The 23,334-nt window shown below is 35.3% G+C and overlaps 1 protein-coding gene across 16 annotated transcripts in view; it reads left to right on the top strand.

Moving 5' to 3' along the window:
- The window catches only part of SEMA3A (semaphorin 3A), an 859,827-nt gene that overhangs the window by 757,592 nt on the left and 78,901 nt on the right, over positions 1 to 23,334 (top strand). For all 16 annotated transcript variants that reach the window (XR_013829775.1, XR_013829776.1, XR_013829777.1 and 13 more), the window contains 4 exons: positions 629 to 773; positions 4,504 to 4,723; positions 8,204 to 8,295; positions 23,196 to 23,237. Coding sequence is in view for 10 of the 16 variants with exons in the window: in XM_079931561.1 (XP_079787687.1) it covers positions 629 to 773; positions 4,504 to 4,723; positions 8,204 to 8,295; positions 23,196 to 23,237 (499 nt within the window). In the remaining 6 variants the exon portion in view is untranslated. The remainder of the gene's footprint in view (positions 1 to 628; positions 774 to 4,503; positions 4,724 to 8,203; positions 8,296 to 23,195; positions 23,238 to 23,334) is intronic.

Genomic DNA, 23,334 nt, shown 5'->3' with positions numbered 1-23,334 from the left:
TAATAGCTACTAACTTAAAATGATTTTCTGTGTTGGAAAGAGATGATTTTAAATGCCTTCACACAGATCGAGCTCTGTTACTTGATCAAATACTTTTGTTGGTTTGGGAGTTAAAAATTATAACACATTGACTATTCATCTTCTGCACCAGTTTCAGTTTATAAAATGTGTTCTTAAACATTCTTTCTTGTTTAAACATTTCCTGGTTTCAGCAATGATGCTTAAGTCTTAACATAATACCAAAGTTTATATTTTTATTTTATCTGATATCAGAATTAATCATTACCTTTTAGATTTTGTATATATGTTTTCCCTATCAATGTTTACATATGATATGAATGTATATATTTATAGCATATATTGTCTATTTATGAAATGAATATGTATATGTTCTATGAGTGCTAAAGGTGTTTTCATCCATGCCTTCAAATTTTGAGCAATCATAATTTTGCTTTCTTGTGTATTATTAAAATATATATAAATATATGACTTAAAAAATCCCAAACACTACTTGAGAATTTATGTTCAAGTATTGATAATTGCTATCTGAAATTTAAAAACTCAGTATAAATAGCTCTGTCATTGTGTAAAGATGAAAGTCTGTTTTTGTTCTGTCTGTCTTTTTTAGTAACATCTTCAAGGGGTCAGCCGTGTGCATGTATAGCATGAGTGATGTGAGAAGGGTGTTCCTGGGTCCATATGCTCACAGGGATGGTCCCAACTACCAGTGGGTGCCTTATCAAGGAAGAGTCCCCTACCCACGACCAGGAACTGTAAGTGGCCTAGGTGTTTAAGATAGGAAATGAATGAATTTATGCTGAAGGTTAAAAAAAAAAAAGCAGCTACATACATATTAAATATAGATAATGTAAAAGAAAAATTCCAAGACTATAAATGAAAGAAAGGCAAGGATTTTTCTTTGATAACCATGAAATTCCACATTTAAAGACATGTTCTTCACAGGCATCAGTGCTTAAGTTCAACGCTTACCAGTAGTTAATACCAATAATTTATGAGAAATAGAAACTGAGCAGGTAGCCTTACTTATCTTCTTTTCGGAAAGAGATATAGTAAAAATGGCTTTCACGGGGAGTTGAAACAATTAGGATAGACTTGCTCTCTCTGATTGTGACAAAGGCTCAAGAATTGCACATTAAATAGGAGGAAACAAATTTAAATCAATATTATCTTCCTATGGAAGTGGGACACATCTCTCAAATAGGTAAAGAAGATATGCAAGGAAGAAACAAACAAAAACCTTATGGAAAGGGCCTAGGTGTTTTAATAGATGCTGTTTACTATCGCTGACCTCTCTCCTTCCAGCCTGTTGTACACATTCAGGCTTATAAAAAGGTGGATAGATCTCAAAATAAAATCAGCTTTAAGTCTGCAATTTAAAGTAGGGAGAAAAAAAGAAAAGAGTGATACAGTAGAAAGTGAGTGAATATGACGGCAGATGTTCTAGAATATGTGGATGGAACCATCCAGTGCAACATTTCCTAACCCTAAGAATTTTTTTTTTTAACATCTTTTTTGGAGTATAATTGCTTTACAATGGTGTGTTAGCATACGGCATTTGTTTTTCTCTTTCTGACTTACTTTACTCTGTGTGACAGACTCTATGTCTATCCACCTCACTACAAATAACTCAATTTCATTTCTTTTTATGGCTGAGTAATATTCCGTAAATATGTGCCACATCTTCTTTATCCATTCATCTGTCGATGGACACTTAGGTTGTTTCCATGTCCTGGCTATTGTAAATAGAGCTGCAGTGAACATTGTGGTACATGACTCTTTTTGAATTATGGTTTTCTCAGGGTATATGCCCAGTACTGGGATTGCTGGGCCCTATGGTAGTTCTATTTGTAGTTTTTTAAGGAACCTCCATACTGTTCTCCGTAGTGGCTGTATCAATTTACATTCCCACCAACAGTGCAAGAGGGTTCCCTTTTCTCCACACACTCTCCAGCATTTATTGTTTGTAGATTTTTTGATGATGGCCATTCTGACTGGTGTGAGGTGATACCTCATTGCAGTTTTGATTTGCATTTCTCTAATGATTAGTGATGTTGAGCATCCTTTCATGTGTTTGTTGGCAATCTGTATATCTTCGTTGGAGAAATGTCTATTTAGGTCTTCTGCCCATTTTTGGATTGGGTTTTGTTTTTTTTTTTGATATTGAGCTGCATGAGCTGCTTGTAAATTTTGGAGATTAATCCTTTGTCCGTTGCTTCATTTGCAAATATTTTCTCCCATTCTGAGGGTTGTCTTTTTGTGTTGTTTATGGTTTCCTTTGCTATACAAAAGCTTTTAAGTTTCATTAGGTCCCATTTGTTTATTTTTGTTTTTATTTCCATTTCTCTAGAAGGTGATAACCCTAAGAATCTTTAAGGAAATAATTTCATATGATGAAAAAACTTGTTCTTTAAGTTTAACCATTATTTTAATTTCATGTCAGTTTTATTGTTAAATTCAAGTAAATGATGTTTTTAGATGAGTTTATTAGGCATAGGATGTTTTTAATCTTTATTTTCTGTAAAATTTTTTGCTAAACTTATTTATGAGCATTTCATAAAGATTACTTCTAGCTGATGGAGCTTGTAGGTAAAAAACCTGAATAGGCTTTCAGAAGAAAAAATGAACAAGATAGACTATCCATTGATTATAAGAAGCCCGTTTTAACAGATTTATGCATACATACATATTTATATGTGTGTGTGTGTGTGTGTCTATGTATATAAAATAGTATATACAGTAGCCCAATAATTGTTCCCATTTCACAGATGAAGACTCTGAGGCAAAGAGAGGAGCCAAGATTCATTCCAGGCAGTTTGATTCTAGAGCCTGAATTCTCACCCATTGTTCATAGAGAGTTGTTATGACATGGTCCATTAAGTCAGCAGTATGAACCAAGTGCTGGAGGCAGAAGACAGAAAGCACTGCCTAAGCTAGGAATTAGGGAGGGGCTGCCAAGAGGAGGCAACACCTTGCTCCGTGAATAAAATTCCCTTAGATCAATCCATTAATCCCAAAAGGGGGCAGCTGAGAATATGTCGTTCCATCAACACTACTGGAGAAAAACATATTGAGGCCTTCAAGCAGTGTGTCAATAGAAGGGCATTTTCTTTATTTTTAAAGAAAAACCTACAGCTTAAGTAATACTAAATACAAAAATAAAAGTAAGGCAAGAAAGTGAGACAAATTGTAAGATAAAAATCTAAAATAAGTCTCTTTTGCAATCATTTCTAAATTTTTGCAAGTAGTTTTTAAATGGTGGTAGAAAAGCAAAAAAAATTAATGTTACAAAATATGTTTTATCGTTTCTTCTTCGAGTTTATACAGCTATTTGATATTTCTATAACATTAAATAATTTTTTTAATTTACTTAAATAAAAAGTAATTCCCTAAATCCCTTAACTGTTATATTAGTGTATTATTGTGTGTGTATCTGTATACTACATACATATATATTCATAAAGAGATACTCTTCCCGTTTCAAAATAGCTTTATTTCATTTCTCATGAATTATTAATGATCTGTGTTAAGGTAATGGCAGAGACAATTGATTTCTCCTTCTAAGCCTCTTGTTAGATCAAGAACCACTCAACTACATTTCAGCTCTCAAACTCTTACATTAAATGGCAGAAATTAGTTAAGTGTAAGACAAAAAGCAAGAGACTGGAGTTACTGTACTCTGAATGCTTGCACCACATAATTAAATGCAGTGAAAAGAGACAGTAAAATCTGAATTTTCTTGTTTTTGTCTTACTGCCTTAAGTGGAGCATTTAAATCCAGAGGTGATATTATGACAGTGTACAGCACAGCATCCTGTCTGGCTCTCCCTATAGCCATCATCTGTTCTGCTTGGTCCATTCTGATTGGTCAGTTTCTGTGCCATGCAAGTTGTTAACACCTTGAATAACACATCTCCTTATCCCTAGAATTACTGTAATTATTAAAGAAATAATACTTTTGGTCCTTTTTATGGTACTTTTTCAGGGTTATGTTAAAAATAAGGCAATAAAGAATAGTTTATATTGTCTTTTACTTTGAAGAGAGCATTTATATTTTAGCATAATACCATAGGGAGAAATGAAATGCATTCAAGAAAATTTTTGATTTTCTCTAATCTAATGATTAATAGCATTTAGTTATAACATATTCCACTCATTATTTCAAATACTTCATTTAAACATAAAGTATATGGTGTTGTCACTAATAGAGGCATCAGACTTCTCTTGTACACTGAATTCATTAGATGCATTTGCAGTTTTTGGTAAGAAATGATGACATCCCATCGAGACTTAAAATATGTTTAGAAAATGTACATTATATATTACATCTACTAATTTAAGTAAAATTATTTTGTTTTTTAGTTTAACAGTTACTTTAAAAATTACAGATTTAGATTCCTAGCTCATTGAGGCCATATATTATATAAATTATAATCCTATTCATTATATTTTAATCAAAAGATAATATTTTCTTTATCTTAATAGTGTCCCAGTAAAACATTTGGTGGATTTGAGTCTACAAAAGACCTTCCTGATGATGTTATAACATTTGCCAGAAGTCATCCAGCCATGTACAATCCAGTGTTTCCTATTAATAACCGGCCGATAATGATCAAAACAGACGTAAATTACCAGTTTACACAAATTGTAGTAGATCGAGTGGATGCAGAAGATGGCCAGTATGATGTCATGTTTATTGGAACAGGTAAATGTTTTAACTTCAGCTCTAAATGTTCTTCCAGAACATTGCATCTAACTAATTAAGTATACTGAGAACTGAAGGAAGACTTCATAGTCACTCTCAAGATATAGTTAACCTCTAATAAATGACTAAAAAACCTGAACATTCTCCCATTCCAATGTGTTATTTTTTTAGGCAAGTTGACATATATTTATTAATTTAAATTAAATTTCCTTTTCAATCAAAAGTTGATAAATGTAATCAGGTAAAGCTATTGATTAGGTGAACAATCAATGTCTATAATTGAATCATAACTCTTTTCTGAACAGTGTCTTTTCAGGACAAAAATGTATTGCTCAAATCCCAAGACATTCAATAAAAGTTCTAGAATATATTGATGCAAAATTATCCGAACTTTAAAATTATCATAGAGTGCAAATCTTCCAGAAAATAAATTCTGGCAACAAAATTTGTTTAGTGTTTTTACCATACAATGAGAAGGAAAACAAAGCAAAATAAAACTTCATCAGAAGACCAACAGAGTGGACCTAAGGAATCGTCAGATACATTTTAGATCCATTTCTATAGACATTTAGTGACGTATTTTTTACCAATTCCATGATTAGAAACAAACATTTTATAGGTATATTTTCAGGATGAATTCCATTGCTTTTATGACATATTATTTTATTTTTACCCTACTCTCTTTAATAATACTTTTTTAAAAGCACCAGTTACAAATCTGAAACTTGCTACTTAGGGTCAGATTCCAAGGTAATAAATTCCTAGTCTCCATTAACGTTGTTAACTGAAATAAATCAATAGGAAACAGAGTGAGTGCTCCACTGAAACCTGTATAATAACATTTATTTTCCCTTGGTGAGAACAGAGAAAGAAATTGCATTAAGTACAGGGGAATGCCAACTGCACAGTAAGTGCTTTAAAGACTTAAAGTTTTATAACAAAATTGTGAAATACGTTATCAAGTGTAAGTGTCAGGTTCTGAGTAATACATTACAGTCTGCTTTTATGAGTGAGAAAGTTTCTCTATCAAATAAAGGAATCCCAGGGAGACCTGGAGTTCAATAAAAGTCAATGAATTGCAAGTATCAACTTCTGGTTATAAATACCTTGAGAAATTATAAGATAGGATTTCTCTTCAATAAATATTAGTTTATCACTAATGTCAAATTATAATTAGATCTCTCTACAGAGTAGTTAAACTTGTTCAGTAATGTCACACTTACCTTTTTCTTCACCTCTGGCCTAAACATGTTGAGAAGTCCCCCACTCATTGTCAATGCAACAAAAGCTTGCTTCCAGCTATTTGACCAAAGAAACCTAATCATGAATTTTCAGTTCTTCTTGGACGCAAGCCGTCTTTAAAGGAACCAATTTCATGAGCACGTTGAATGTCTGATGATGTGGATGGCTATCGGTCAGCACAGAACAGGGTCATCTGTCAACAAAGTAAATTGATTACAGTAATTTTATCTTTTAAGTAAGTTACACATTGATCCTAGTTGAGTAATCTGATTCAATTTGTGTGAAATTGTTTGAAATACTACTCAGTAAAACTTGATCTGGAACACAGATAAAGTTATTTTGGGGTATTGGAGAATGATCAGAGGCACTGAGTATATTAACCTAATTTACCTTTAATCTTTGGTGTTATGAGTAATCTAAGGTCCTGTAAACAGAAGGATCTGCTTAAAAGAGGGATTTTTTTTTTTTTTTTGACTTTACAAGGGATACACTAGCAACCTTTCTTGGTCTCATATAGCACATCATATTGATCCCTTGAAAATGGTTATCTGTCATATGAATAGATTGAATTATTTTTCTGGTGCAACTTTACTGGTAAGATTTTCTTCTCGAATAATTAGACTGTTTAATTTGATTAAAATGAGCCAATTGAAGCTAAAAATATTTGATCAGCTGATCAGAAATGGTATGTTGAAGAGTCAAATTTTTGAATTTAATAAATCTCTGTTCTTTATTCTATCAAGAATAGGAGCCCATCTGTAAATACTGGAAAATAGTAGCTTCTTAACCCCACTTAGAGTAAAAGTGCCAGGTCTTATCATTAAAACAATTTACCTCTTTTAACAATGAATCAACAGTGCTTTAAATCTCTATAAAATGTATTTATTTTAACAGTTTTCATTATTTATGGTTCTGAATTTAAAAATTTTTTAGTACTCTGAAGTTGATTGAACAGCATGTTAATTAAACCAATTTGCTAACCAAAATTGATTAGCCAGTTGTTGAAAAACCACTGTAATAAGTAATCCAAGGTATTTACTTTGAGAAATCAGATTATTGTCATTTATCAGGTAATGGTCATTGAGCTGTTGTTAGGGGCCTCTAACTACTAAAGTCTTCCTCGTGGGAAGAAGGTGAGCAGCCAGGCTCTGAGGCTCTAACTACTTTTGTTGCTTGACAACATTCCTTCCATTTTGCTTATATTTTAAGTATTCATAGTAGTTCCTGGTTGCATAACAAAAATGGGAAAAACTTGTAATGTCAAGCTGGTAATTTTTTTCTTTTTTTAGTATATTTTGTTATAGAATGAAAGATTCTTTACATTCTATAGTGCTTTACAATTTTCAAAAGTTTCACACAGATGATTTCATATAACCCCATAATAACCCTTTTTTCCCCACCCCTATATTGCCCCTCCCCCTTCTGCCTCCCCACTGGTAACCACTCATTTTGTTCTCTGTATCTGTGAGTCAGCTTCTTTTTTTGTTATAGTCACTAATTTGTTGACTTTTTAGATTCCATGTATAACAGATATCGTACAGTGTTTGTATTTCTGTCTGACTTATTTTACTTAGTATAATGCCCACCAAATCCACCCAAGTTGCTATAAATGGCAACATTTCCTTTTTTTTATGGCTGAGTAGTAGTCCATTGTATATACATATACCACATCTCCTTTATCCATTCATCTGTTGATAGTAATTGTAAATAGTGCTGCTAGGAACATTGGAATACATGTATCTTTTTGAATTAGTGTTTTGGGTTTGGTTTGGTTTGTTTTGTTTTGGCTATATACCCTGGAGTGAAATTCCTGGGTCATATACTATCTTTAGTTTTTTTTTGAGAAACCTCAACACTGTCAAACTGGTATTATTTTTAGTTTAGTTTTGTTTTGTTTTTGAGACACCTGATAGTTGAGATTAAAAATACAAATAATCCAACCTAGTGATTATTATATATATATATATATTTTTTTTAATTACACAGGTTTAGGATAAAATCATCTCCAAAGCTTCAGATATTTCTAAAAATTCAACTATTTTTATTCCATAGCTATGTTTATACTTTATCTAGTTTCATGAAATGAATTTGTATATATTACTAATGCTGTAACAATAAAATAAATTTTAAAATGCTGACGTCAAAATGTTCTTTCTGGCCAAATACTGATTTCATGCATTAACACTAAACTCTGTTCAGATCTATTTAAATTGTGGTCTTCTCCACTTTCTTTCAAAGATGTTGGAACCGTTCTTAAAGTAGTTTCAATTCCTAAGGAGACTTGGCATGATTTAGAAGAAGTTCTGCTGGAAGAAATGACAGTTTTTCGGGTGAGTGCTGCTTAATTTCAAGTGTCAACAAGTTCCCTTGTATGTCTTTCCCCCAGGACAGCTGCACAGTGAACTTGGTATGGACAAGCAGTCTAGCATACCCTTCTAATTAGCTTGTCAATTAGAAAGCCAGACACTAGTCAAAATAAACCTTGAAACTTTCAATGCTAGTTAAATCAAAAAATGTAAAGAAATATATCCTTGGCTCATATTTTGTTTTCTCAATGATAAATTATATGATTTACTTTTTATATTATTTATGTAAGTTACCTCAATGAACAAACCCTGTGTGCCTCCTACCCTCCAAATCCCCTCTTTCACACTTAATGGTATAACTGGGATGATAGGTAACTTCCATGAATGTATTAAAGGAAATACATTCAGAATGATAACGGAATGAAGACATTTCAATAATTTTTTAGCTTATTTGTGAATTGTTTTATCATATTTTCCTAAAGAAATCATTTGTTAGCAAAAAAAAGTTTGAGGTTTTTATACCACTTGTGGAAAATCTGTTATGAATTCCTAGTCTACACAATTATGAAGAGTACAGATAGTTGTCCTTTTGTCCTGAATCACTGATGGCCCAAGTAGGTTTATATAGGATTGGGGGTAGAGGCAGCAGTATATGGATTGAAGTGAGGGAGGAAAACTGAAGTAATGTAACATACACCACATTCCTTTTAGAAAGCCAGCTAGGAGGAAGAGTTTGAATTGAAGCACACCTTGATATAAATCATTTATGAAATATAACAGAGAAATAGATGCCTATCAAAGGTGTTATTTCAGTTTTTGATAAAAAAAGGCAAAAATCTGAGACATTTATAACTGCAAAATAATCTGGAATTAGAAGAATTTCATGGACAGAAAATGAGAAAATATAGGATCCAGTCTCACAACTTAACATTATCTCATTTAGTCTCCAGAAATCTCACTTTATCTATAAAATGAAGTGGATGAATTAAAGTTTTCAGTCGATTAAATATTTTGATTGTAAGGAAAATCTTCCCAAGACTTCTTTTAGCCCCATACTTCTAGACCAGTTTATTAACACAATAGAGCTCTAGCTCACTATTCAGTAATACTTTGAAGAGAAAATAAAGTAAAATATGGCAAGCTTTTAATATATAAATATAGATTCAAGTAAAGTTATGATTAGCTTTGAAACAGATAACTGGTACATCATGACACAGACATCTTGTAATAACTAAACAATGTTCTAATGGGAAGGGCTTAGGTTCTTCAGTCATAGCTAGCTACATGGCAGTTCTGTTTGGAACCCATACAGTCCCTCTGAGCTTCCATAGCAGGAAAAATAATACCTACCTCACAAGGAAGCTAGAAGAATTAGAGACACTATATGTAGAACATCCAGGACAGTGCCAGCTCCTGTGCTTAGAATCTTATTGTCAATATAATTTTACTTGTTTTAGTTTGTCTACACTGAATATAAGCCACATTCTCAGTAGCCTTCTCTACTAATCCTTGGTTTAAGTCTTAGAATAACACAGTCATCATAATTCTAGTACGATTTTTAAAATCAGGCACTTGGACCTTACTTTGTCTGGTATAGAATGATGACTAATCCCTATCTTTCACCAAGTCCCATTTCATTATTTACGCATTGATACTTTATCCTACAAATTCAAAAATACAATGATGCAAATAGACTGTGTCAGTAATACAGAGCCCATCTAGATTTAGCAAACAAATTATGGGCACTGAGGGGCAGATACATATACTGCTGTCTTGTGTCCATTGTTGTGTCTTCAGAGCCTAAAGTGTGTTTTCAACCTACATTTATTAAATGAACAAAGGAATCAGTATTTACGCAAAAATGAAAAATGAGAAATTAAAGAGTTTAAGGTCTTCTTAGGGAGACCCCACTTAAAGTGAGGTGCCAGAGTATGAGGAAGATAAACCGAGAACAGCAAAAAGTTATCCTGCTGATTATATCCCATATTATTCTAGTAGAAAAAAATTTTTACCAATTCTGTATTTTTGGAAATCTATATTACCACCACTGTAGCAAATGAAGTTGCAGGAGTACTAAAATATTGTTAACTTTAGAATTTCTTAACTATTTCCAGAATCTTTTACTTTTGAATTTGTCATGGTTCCTTTGCGTATTCCCCTTCAGTTATAGTATATGATTATAACAAGTTCCATTTACTAATTCAACTGTAAACAAACATGTCTACCATGGTCCTGGCACAATGCTAATCATCATCTCTGGTGATTCAGAGATGAACACTATAAACATGGTCCCTGACCTTGTGTAGCTTAGAGACTCTTCCATGTTATCCTTCATAGTTTCAAGTACTTAATTTATTATCTTTTAGTACAATTAAGTTTTATCTTGTAGAATTGTATCATTATGTCATGCCATTAAAAAAATAAGGTTCTTTTTATCTATTATTTTCCAGGATTTTATGAATCAGAATATGTATAATTTTGCAGTACTACTGTGTTCTAGCTAATTTTCAATCCCTACATCTCTGGGATTTTAAGTTTACATTTCACATCTTATCTTTGTTTTTTAATAGTAAATCAAATTTTAGTTTAAAAATATTACTTTAAGCTGATCTATTAAATGACTTTTAACAAAATCTTGAGAGGTTGGAAGCCAGCCATCTTGCCAACCCAAATATTTAATGTCTATTAGATTTTGTTAGTGTTTTGCAATTTCCAGAGAAATACACAGCCGAATTACACTTATGATAACTATTGAATGACTTTTTTGTGGTTTTTTAAGATGTCATGAGAGAGGTTCTTTATTCAGTTTTTAACAATTAGGTATGGATACGTAATATTGTGCTTTCATGGAAATGATTGTTTACGAGTTTATAATTTTGTTAAAGGATTGTTTGCAACGTGGGACACATCTTCCAGAGATAAATGTTCCATTTTTCTCCCATATTCTGTTTTATGCATTGTTGTCATTATTATTTCTTTGGCACCCAAGTAGACAAAACGTATTTGGGCAGAGTTTAGAGAAATATTTTCTTTCAACATTCTGTTCTATCAGGCAAAGTTCATACATATATTGTGGTCTAGCAATTGGAATATTTCACTGTCAGACTTTGTTTAATTTTGCAGAAGGAGGGCAAAAAACACATTAAAGCAATTTCTATATACACTGAAACAAGCGGAGAAATGTTACAGTTTCTGTATTTTTATTTGAGCCTTGCAAGTCATTCCATTTAACATAAAATAAAATTTAAAAGGGTTAATTTGAGCACTGTGGTAGTTTGACAAGGTAAATAGACAAGGAACAGATTTAGGGTCTTGGTGGTATCTGATACTCTTGGATTTTAAAAAGAAAGACATTTAATGTCAACCAACCAGTTAATTTTACCATAATATCATCTCCAGGAGACCATGTTCATTATGTGTCTTTGCTAGACTGAATAACCAAACCTCATATAAAATCCGGAATTAAAGCCAGTACTATGTCCATTGCCATCTTGAGGTTGGTTTTAGGAAAACACCCTGGCTAATCACAGAACATTCCAGTGGTTCCAGTTACATCTAAGATACTTTTTTTCTGGGTGAAATCAAATCCCGATCAGAGTATAGAAAGAAAAATATTCCTCAGTAATAAAATTTCCATTTTAGAGTAAAATTTTTGTAGGTAACAAGATGTGAGATAAAATTGGCCTTGGTATAGGACTCTAGAAATGACTTTAAATAGCCATTATATATTCAAAATGGTATCAAAGTACTAAGACACAAACCTGATTCCAAATATTACTTGTAACCATAAATTGGTGTTTGAATCTCATTTACTATGTGATTCCAAACAAGTTGGTTAAAGTCAGTTGAGGCTCCACTTCTTCATTTCATAATTTTTTTTTAATGAAGATTACTGGTAAATTGTAGCTATTGTTAACTAGTTATACTAATGAAAATCTCATTTAAAATAAATGCTTGAAAATTCTACACCTATACCTTGTTAAAAAAATATTCAAAAGGTATGAAAACCAGACGTATGCTGATTTTTACTTTACTCACATTGAGATTTTTTTTTTCCCAGTCCAAAGAGGGTTTTACTTTTGAGACAGTGAGGTGTTCAAGTCGCAATGCATTTAGTACAGTGGGTTTTATTTATAGTCCTATTGACTGCAAAGGATTGCAAGGCAGTTACATTGATAACGCATGCATTTTAAACCCAATTTATGCAATATTCCATGAACAGCTGAGCAAATAAATGAAAGAGTTTAATTTTCATTCAAATGTAAATCATAATTGATGCTTTCCAAAACCTAGTCTATTAACTCATTCTAAAGGAGCATCAGCATGCGTAGCATCCAGGGAGCTCTGTCAGATTCTCCTGGGATCAGCAGGTTGAAAAGCTCTGCAAGTGTGCAAGTTTAATAAGGACTAGATTAAAATATCTGAAAAAAATATATAGCAAATTAGAGTCATAGAAAATCTTGAAAAGATGCTAAGTTTTTAATTTCATTTTTACTTGAACTCCAATTAAATTTGCTCTTGAAACCAGTTTCATGAAAATGCTTATGAAGCTACATCTGTTTTAAATGAAAGTTGTATTCATCACCAACTAGGTCTCAGAAAAAAATATAGCTTATTTAAATGGATGTCATCTTAATATATTGTCTATTAAAATTCAACCGCAGGCAGCATATAGCACATCCTATTCCAAACTGTTACTACTTTCCTGGTCTGAAAAATGTTTCTTTTAATTAAGAGATTCTAGGATCTTAATTGAAGGACGTTAAAATTATAATATGGCACAATGGAATTTCTTGTGTTTTGCGGTTTGTTTTGTTTTACAATTTATGTATGAAGTGATCATTTCCATCTACCTTACAGACATTTAATTTTTTGTATTGTCAATGAATGTGAAATGTCTGAAAATTCACCAGCTTCACTTTTATATAGTTTCACTGAAGTTTTTAAAAGAACTGAGACATAGCTAACTTTCATTTTAATTATACTAGCTGTTGATTCTCTAAGAAGTACTTTCCTTGTACCTTGGCTATAAAATTTATTTCATGAAAGTCCCTATGAAGTTAGCTGCTTACATAACCACTTTTCCTGTGAAACTCTTGGAATGGAAGAAGCTGCTATGGAATATTTTCCTAACTCTTTTGAATTATTTGTTTGGGTTCACTTATTCCAATATTATGTAAACCTAAATACAATTGTCAGTTTTATCTTTTAAAACTAAAAATCTATGATGAATTGGCCCCTTGATTTTTGTGATTTGATGCTACTAAATTCCAAAGATCTTATTTCTGTATAGAGAAAATTGGTAGATATTTCTTTCATCCTAGTTGTCTTTATGATTGACAGTTCCTATAGAAAATTATTTTTAATATCATTAAACTCTGAAAATAGGAAATTATGGGAAATCTCTAACTTATCCCATCAAATTAATTTACATTCTAAATCATTTGTCTCATTTGTGTCTCAGGCAGGTTGTCTTAAATTTGTTAACAAAATTCTGTGCTCAGCTTAGATGTCAGGGTTCAAAGTGGAAATTTGCAATTCTGCAGTACTCAGGGGGTAATTAAAGCCACAAGAGTGGATAAGCCCACCAGGAACAATGTGGCATCCAAAGAAGAGTGGAAAGGAGTCAGCAAGGCAAGGCAAGTATATGAGGAATGGCTGGAGATAGAAAAGACTGAAAAAGGCTGAGAATAGTCAAAAAGAGTTTCAAGGCATAATGAAATCTAAAGGAGGAAGCAGTCAAGAAGAAATGACTGGTCAATAGTGCCATATCAAACAAGAACTCTAGCAATAATAATAGACTGAAAGCTTCCATTCAGCATCAGTGATTTCTCTTTCTGAGAATCGTAGGCCACCTCTCTAGAGTAAGGGCTAGACTCAGTGGGCTGAGAGATGAATGGCACTGAATGGACATGAAGAAGTAAAGATGGTGAGTATAGAATATTCAGATTATTTTCAAAGAAATTACAGCTAACTTTAAAGGATTAAGGAAAAACTTCCTTTAAAGGATGGCCTCCTTTATCTCATATACAAATTCAGTTGAAGGAACAGAGTATAATGGGGAGAGTAAAAGAGTAGGAGAGAAGGGGGAAAATTGGTAGGGAATTCATTTATTCATTCATTCACTCATTCATTATTTAACAAATATTTATTGACAACTTGCAAATTACACTTAACCTTTGAACAACTTGGGGGTTAGGCGCACCAACCCTTCAGGCAGGGGAAAATCTGAGTATAACTTTACAGTTGGCCCTCCATATCTGTGGTTTTGCATCAATGGATTCATCCAGCGCTGATGGTGTAGTACTATAGTATTTACAATTGAAAAAAATCCACATCTAAGTGGACCCACAAAGTTCAAACCCCTTTTGTTCAAGGGTCAACTGTAGGAGCAACAATCCCAGGTATGTGGCAGTGCACGAAACAGCCCCAAACCCCGGCCTAAATTAGTGTGTCGGGTGGTAGAGGGGTGGGGAGGGCTGGGGCCAGGGGAAGATAAACAATTAAGAAAACATATGAGAGATTGGTTCAAGATGATGGAGTAGAAGGGCGTGCTCTCACTCCCTCTTGCAAGGACACCAGAATCACAACTAATTGCTGAACAGTCATCAACAAGAAGACACTGGAACTCACCAAAACAGATACCCCACATCCAAAGACAAAGGAGAAGCCACAATGACATGGTAGGAGGGGTGCAATCACAATAAAATCAAATCCCATAATTGCTGGGTGGGTGACTCACAAACTGGAGAACACTTATACCACAGAAGTCCACACGCAGGAATGAAGGCTCTGAGCCCCAAGTCAGGCTTCCCAACCTGGGGGTCTCGCAATGGGAGGAGGAATTCCTAGAGAATCAGACTTTGAAAGCTAGCGGGATTTCATTGCAGGACTCTGACAGGACTGGGGAAAAGAGAGACTCTACTCTTTCAGGGCACACACAAAGTAGTGTGTGCATCAGGACCCAGGGGAAGGAGCAGTGACCCCATAGGAGACTGAGCCAGACCTACCTGCTAGTGTTGGAAGGTCTCCTGCAGAGGTGGGGCAGGGGGTGCTGTGGCTCACCGTGGGGACAAGGACACTTGCAGCACAAGCTCTGGGAAGTACTCCTTGGCGTGAGCCCTCCCAGAGTCTGCCACTAGCCCCAGCAAAGAGCCTGGGTAGGCTCCAGTGTTGGGTCACCTCAGCCCAAACAACCAACAGGGAGGGAACCCAGCCCCATCCATCAGCAGTCAAGTGGATTAAAGTTTTACTGAGCTCTGCCCACCAGAGCAACAGTCAGCTCTACCCACCACCAGTCCCTCGCAGCAGGAAACTTGCACAAGCTTCTTAGATAGCCTCATGCACCAGAGGGCAGACAGCAGAAGCAAGGACAACTACAGTCCTGCAGCCTGTGGAACAAAAACCACATTCACAGAAAGATAGACGAGATGAAAAGGCAGAGGGCTATGTACCAGATGAAGGAACAAGATAAAACCACAGAAAAACAACTAAATGAAGTGTAGACAGGCAACCTTCCAGAAAAAGAATTCAGAATAGTGACAGTGAAGGTGATCCAGGACCTCGGAAAAAGAATGGAGGCAAAGATCGAGAAGATGCGAGAAATGTTTAACAAAGACCTAGAAGAATTAAAGGACAAACAAACAGAGATGAACAATACAATAACTGAAATGAAAAATACACTAGAAGGAATCAACAGCAGAATAACTGAGGCAGAAGAACAGGTAAGTGACCTGGAAGACAGAATGTTGGGATTCACTGCTGCAGAACAGAATAAAGAAAAAAGAATGAAAAGAAATGAAGAAAGCCTAAGAGACCTCTGAGACAACATTAAATGCAACAACATTCACATTATAGGGATCCCAGAAGGAGAAGAGAGAGAGAAAGGACCCGAGAAAATATTTGAAGAGATTATAGTCGAAAACTTCCCTAACACGGGAAAGGAAATAGCCACCCAGGTCCAGGAAGCACAGAGAGTCCCATACAGGATAAACCCAAGGAGAAACACACCGAGACACATAGTAATCAAATTGGCAAAATTTAAAGACAAATTATTAAAAGCAGCAAGGGAAGAATGACAACATACAAGGGAACTCCCATAAGGTTAACAGCTGATTTCTCAGCAGAAACTCTACAAGCCAGAAGGGAGTGGCATGGTATACTTAAAGTGATGAAAGAGAAGAACCTACAACCAAGATTACCCGGCAAGGATCTCGTTCAGATTCAATGGAGAAATCAAAAGCTTTACAGACAAGCAAAAGTGAAGAGAATTCAGCACCACAAAACCAGCTCTACAAGTGCTAAAGGAATTTCTCTAACTGGGAAACACAAGAGAAGAAAAAGACACACAAAAACAAACCCAAAACAATTAAGAAAATGGTAATAGGAACATCATATAGATAATTACCTAAAGTGTGAATGGATTAAATGCTCCAACCAAAAGACACAGCCTTGCTGAATGGATACAAAAAGGAGACCCATCTGTATGCTGTCTACAAGAGACCCACTTCAGACCTAGGGACACATTCAGACTGAAAGTGAGGGGATGGAAAAAGATATTCCATGCAAATGGAAATCAATAAAAGCTGGAGTAGCAATACTCATATCAGATAAAATAGACTTTAAAATAAAGAATGTTACAAGAGAAAAGGAAGGACACTACATAGTGATCAAGGGATCAATCCAAGAAGAAGATATAACAATTATAAATGTCTATGCACCCAACATAGGAGTACCTCAATATATAAGGTAACTGCTAAGAGCTATAAGAGAGGAAATCGACAGTAACACAGTAATAGTGGGGACTTTAACACCTCACTTACACCAATGGACAGATCATCCAAAAAATGAAAATAAACAGAAGCTTTAAATGACACAATAAACCAGATAGATTTAATTGATATTTATAGGACATTCCATCCAAAAACAGCAAATTACACTTTCTCCTGAAGTGCACATGGAAATTTCTCCAGGATAGATCACATCTTGTGTCACAAATCAAGCCACAGTAAGTTCAAGAAAACTGAAATCCTATCAAGCATCTTTTCTGACCACAACACTATGAGAGTAGAAATCAATTACAGGGGAAAAAAGGTAAAAAACACAAACACATGGAGGCTAAATAATACGTTACTAAATAACCAAGAGATTACTGAAGACATCAAAGAGGAAATCAAAAAATACCTAGAGACAAATGACAGTGAAAAGACAACGATCCAAAACCTATGGGATGCAGCAAAAGCATTCTAAGAGGGACGTCTATAGCTATACAAGCCTACCTCAAGAAACAAGAAACATCTCAAATAAACAATCTAACCTAACACCTAAAGGAACTAGAGAAAGAAGAACAAACAAAACCCAAAGTTAGCAGCAGGAAAGCAATCATAAAGATCAGAGCAGAAATAAATGGCATAGAAACAAAAAAAAACTATAGCAAGGATCAATAAAACTAAAGGCTGGTTCTTTAAGAAGATAAACAAAATTGATAAACCATTAGACTCATCAATAAAAAGAGGGAGAGGACTCAAGTCAATATTAGAAATGAAAAGGAAGTTACAACGGACACGGCAGAAAAAGAAAGCATCCTAAGAGACTACTACAGTCAACTCTATGCCAATAAAATGGACAACCTGGAAGAAATGGACAAATTCTTAGAAAGGTATAACCTTCCAAGACTGAACCAGGAAGAAATATGAACAGACCAATCACAAGTAATGAAATTGAAACTGTGATTAAAAATCTTCCAAAAAACAAAAGTCCAGAACTAGATGGCTTCACAAGTGAATTCTTTCAAACATTTAGAGAAGAGCTAACACCCATCCTTCTCATACTCTTCCAAAAAATTGCACAGGGGTCTTCCCTGGTGGCGCAGTGGCTGAGAATCTGCCTGCCAATGCAGGGGACACGGGATCGAGCCCTGGTCTGGGAAGATCCCACATGCCACGGAGCAGCTAGGCCTGTGAGCCACAACTACTGAGCCTGCACGTCTGGAACTTGTGCTCCACAACAAGAGAGGCCGTGATAGTGAGAGGCCCGCGCACCGCAATGAGGAGTGGCCCCCGCTCGCCACAACTAGAGAAACCCCATGCACAGAAACGAAGACCGAACACAGTCATAAATAAATAAATAAATAAATAAAAATTGCACAGGAAGGAACACTCCCAAATTCATTCTTGAGGCCACCATCACCCTGATACCAAAACCAAAGACACTACAAAGGAAAATTACAGACCAATATCATTCATGAATATAGATGCAGAAATCCTCAACAAAATACTAGCAAACAGAATCCACCAACACATTAAAAGGATCATACACCATGATCAAGTGGGATTTATCCCAAGGATGCAAGGATTCTTCAGTATACGCAAATCAGTCAATGTGATACACCATATTAACAAATTGAAGAATAAAAACCATATGATCATCTCAACAGATGCAGAAAAAGCTTTTGACAAAATTCAATACACATTTATGATAAAAACTCTCCAGAAAGTGGGCATAGAGGGAAACTACCTCAACATAATAAAGGCCCTATACAACAAACCCACAGCAAACATCATTCTTTTTTTTTTTTTTTTTTTGCGGTACACGGGCCTCTCACTGTTGTGGCCTCTCCAGTTGTAGAGCACAGGCTCTGGACGTGCAGGCTCAGCGGCCATGGCTCACGGGCCCAGCCGCTCTGCAACATGTGGGATCTTCCCGGACCGGGGCATGAACCCGTGTCCCGTGCATTGGCAGGTGGACTCTCAAGCACTGCGCCACCAGGGAAGCCCCAAACATCATTCTTAATGGTGGAAAACTGAAATCATTTCCTAAAGATCAGAAACAAGACAAGGATGTCCACTCTCACCACTATTATGCAACATAGTTTTGGAAGTCCTAGCCATGGCAGTCAGAGGAGAAAAAGAAATAAAAGGAATACAAGTTGGAAAAGAAGAAGTAAAACTGTCGCTGTTTGCAGGTGACATGATACTATACATAGAGAATCCTAAAGACGCCACCAGAAAACTATTAGAGCTAATCAATGAATTTGGTAAAGTTGCAGGATACAAAATGAATGCACAGAAATCTCTTGCATTCCTATACACTAATGCTGAAAAATCTGAAAGAGAAATTAAGGAAACACTCCCATTTACCATTGCAACGAAAAGAATAAAATACCTATGAATATGCTTACCTAAGGAGACAAAAGACCTGTATGCAGAAACTATAAGACACTGATGAAAGAAATTAAAGATGATACCAGCAGATGGAGAGATATACCATGTTCTTGGATTGGAAGAATCAATGTTGTGGAGATGGCTATACTACCCAAAGCAATCTACAGATTCAGTGCAATCCCTATCAAATTACCAGTGGTATGTTTTACAGAACCAGAACAAAAACTCTTAAAATTTGTATGGAGACACAAAAGACCCCAAATAGCCAAAGCAGTCTTGAGGGAAAAAAATGGTGCTGGAGGAATCAGGCTCCCTGACTTCAGACTATACTACAAAGCTACAGTAATCAAAAGACAACATGGTAGTGGCACAGAAACAGAAATATAGATCAATGAACAGGATAGAAAGCCCAGAGATAAACCCACACACCTATGGTCAACTAATCTATGACAAACGAGGCAGCAATATACAGTGGAGAAAAGACAGTCTCTTCAATAAGTGGTGCTGCGAAAACTGGACAGCTACATGTAAAAGAATGAAATTAGGACACTCCCTAACACCATACACAAAAATAAACTCAAGATGGATTAGAGACCTAAATGTAAGACCGGACACTATAGAACTCTTAGAGGAAAACATAGGAAGAACATTCTTCAACATAAATCACAGCAAGATCTTTTTTGATCTACCTGCTAGAGTAATGGAAATAAGAACAAAAATAAATAAATGGGACCTAATGAAACTTCAAAGCTTTTGCACAGCAAAGGAAACCATAAACAAGATGAAAAGACAACCCTCAGAATGGGAGAAATTATTTGCAAATGAATCAACAGACAAAGGGTTAATCTCCAAAATACATAAACAGTTCATGCCGTTTAATATTAAAAACACAAACAACCGAATCCAAAAATGGGCAGAAGACCTAAATAGACATTTCTCCAAAGAAGACATACAGATGGCCAAGAAGCACATGAAAAGCTGCTCAACATTACTAATTATTAGAGAAATGCAAATCAAAACTACAATGAGGTATCACCTCACACCAGTTAGAATGGCCATCATCAGAAAATCTACAAACAGCAAATGCTGGAGAGGGTGTGGAGAAAAGGGAACCCTCTTGCACTGTTGCTGGGAATGTAAATTGATACAACCACTATGGAGAACAGTATGGAGGCCCCTTAAAAAACTAAAAATAGAACTACCATATGACCCAGCCATCCCACTACTGGGCATATACCCTGAGAAAACCATAAGTCAAAAAGACACATGCACCCCAACGTTCATTGCAGCACTGTTTGCAATAGCCAGGTCATGGAAGCAACCTAAATGCCCATCGACAGATGAATGGACAAAGAAGATGTGGTACATATATACAATGGAATATTTCTCAGCCATAAAAAGGAATGAAATTGGATCATTTGTAGAGACGTGGATGAATCTAGAAACTGTCATACAGAGTGAAGTAAGTCAGAAAGAGAAAAATAAATATTGTATATTATCGCCTATATGTGGAATGTAGAAAAATGGTACAGATGAACCGGATTCCAGGGCAGAAATTGAGACAGAGACATAGAGAACAAACGTGTGGACACCAAGGGGGGAAAGCGGCGGGGGGTGGGGGTGGTGGTGTGATGAATTGGGCAATTGGGATTGACATGTATACACTGATGTGTATAAAATGGATGACTTATAAGAGTCTGCTGTATAAAAAAATAAAATTCATAAATTCAAAAAAAAAAAGAAAACGTGAGATGCCTCTGCTGCTGTCCTCATATCCTGTCAACCTCACCTCTAATTCCCACTGTGTGTCTTTCAGTTTTTGCCCCAGCACTTCCCTGACAGGCAAAAGGGCAAGCAAGAGTCACAACTGAGGGTGTGGGAGATTTAACAACCCTGTGGGCATCCAAAGAGTAATGGAATATTTCCATATTTATATATATATGTATAAAACTTTTCTTGGTACAAGCCTCAGTGGATAGTTTTGAGAGTCATTGTCTACTATCCTCAGATTTTGTCTCAGTGGTACTTACATGACCTACTTTTTATTGATTTTTCCTCCCTCCTCTCAATCCTTAGTTCCTTACTCTTACTCCCTACCTTCAGATAAGAGCTTTGAGCTATCGGAGGAAACTCACCTCCTCTACCTATATGACTCAAGATAAAGGTCATATATAAATCATATATATGCATAAATGTCATATATATGTATTTCTAGATAGTGATAAGCACTCAAGAGAAAAACTAAAGCAAGGAAAGGATATGGGAGTGTGTCTGTGTGCACGTGTTGAGTGTGTATGTTGTGCGTTTGAAAGAGGAGAGATTTGAATAAACACTATGTGATGAGCAAATTTGTAAAGTATTTTATATTTATTAATTCATTTAATCGTCTTAGCAGTCCTATGAGGAAGGTACCATTGTATTCATTTTTCAGATGAGAAAACTAAATTCGAGATTCTATACCACACCTAATATCACACTTCTGGCCAAGTTTGTGTTACTACTATTTGAACCCATACATTTGACCCCAGAGTGCAACTCTTTACCCTTTCTTCAGGGCTTAACTTCAGTCACCTACACAGAGAGACCTTTCAGGATTTTGTTCTTCCCACCTAAGCCTCTTTGTCATCAGCTGTCTCTGAAACCGCCCAGCCATCTCTTCTTAGAGTTGTGTTTGTCATTGATGAGACATAGGATGGAGCACAGTTAAATGAAAGTGAATCTAAGAGTATAAGCGAATACATTCAGGTGAATAGCCTTTGGTGGTCTAAGTTATTCAAAGAACAGTCTTTATTTATGCAGCATACGTAGGTTTATGATAAGCTTTAGCAGAACACTTTAGCAAAGTATATTGGTGATTACTTCCCTAGTCATGACTGCTCTAGATTAGCCAGTTGATAGAAATTAAAGAGATTATGTTCTCCAGCAGAGACCTGAAGTGTAGGTCTTTGCGTCTTAGTCATTTTAATAATAAAGAAATTATCTCATCCCAACTGAGCTCTCACAGTTCTTGACAGCTGGAAACCAGCTTAGTACTCTCAGCTCATCCTTGGCGCTATTAGGAGCTGCCCTGACAGTCTCACGTATGCCATGGTCTTGGTGTTCTCCAGTTGAACATACAAATTTTCACAGATCCCCAACATCAGATGGGGCCATTCTCAGACCATTATGAATCAAAAAAAAAAAAAAAAAAAAAAAAAAAGGCAAGACCATTCTGTAATCATGTCTGAATATCTAAACACAGAAAAGAATGTAAACGTTGTCCAAACCATAAAAATGACCAGATATCTCCCTACTCTGCCCTAGTGAGTGATTGCTACTTTACCTATCGCTACTTTAGCTTCACTCTGTTTTTCCCTCCTAAATAAGACTTATGAAGATACCGAATCATAGAATTACCTCTGCTTTTTGACAGCATCCAATGCAAAGCAAAGCCCTACTTCCTGGAACCCTTCCTTAAGTTACCTAACACAAGCCCAAAACGTATAAGTCCTTTCCATCCCTCTCTTACTGAGCTTCCCATGAACAGTGGGCAATAAACCCAACCTGATTCATGGGTATGTTCCTGATGGTCGTTAACTGGAGGATGCACTTATTGTCTGCTCCATACATACAACACTTGTCTATGCAATTTCTTTTACATGTCTTATTTCCCAGTTATAGTGCTTCTTACAGGCACTGAAGTTATCTTTCTGGAAATTTATGTTGGTATTTTATGACTTTTCTAATTGACTAAACAATTCACATTTTGTTTTTCTTCTTTAGGAACCTACTGCTATTTCAGCAATGGAGCTTTCCACTAAGCAGGTACTATATTCTATATTTTGTTAATTTTATGTTTCAAATAGATAAATATGTTCCATCAGATTTTATGGATTTATTAATAATTGTTCAAAAAACAAGA

The sequence above is a fragment of the Stenella coeruleoalba genome, assembly GCF_951394435.1.
Source record: "Stenella coeruleoalba genome assembly, chromosome: 9".
Lineage (NCBI taxonomy): Eukaryota > Metazoa > Chordata > Mammalia > Artiodactyla > Delphinidae > Stenella > Stenella coeruleoalba.
The sequence above is the reverse complement of the archived record's forward strand: the minus strand, read 5'-3'. Positions and strand labels throughout refer to the sequence as shown.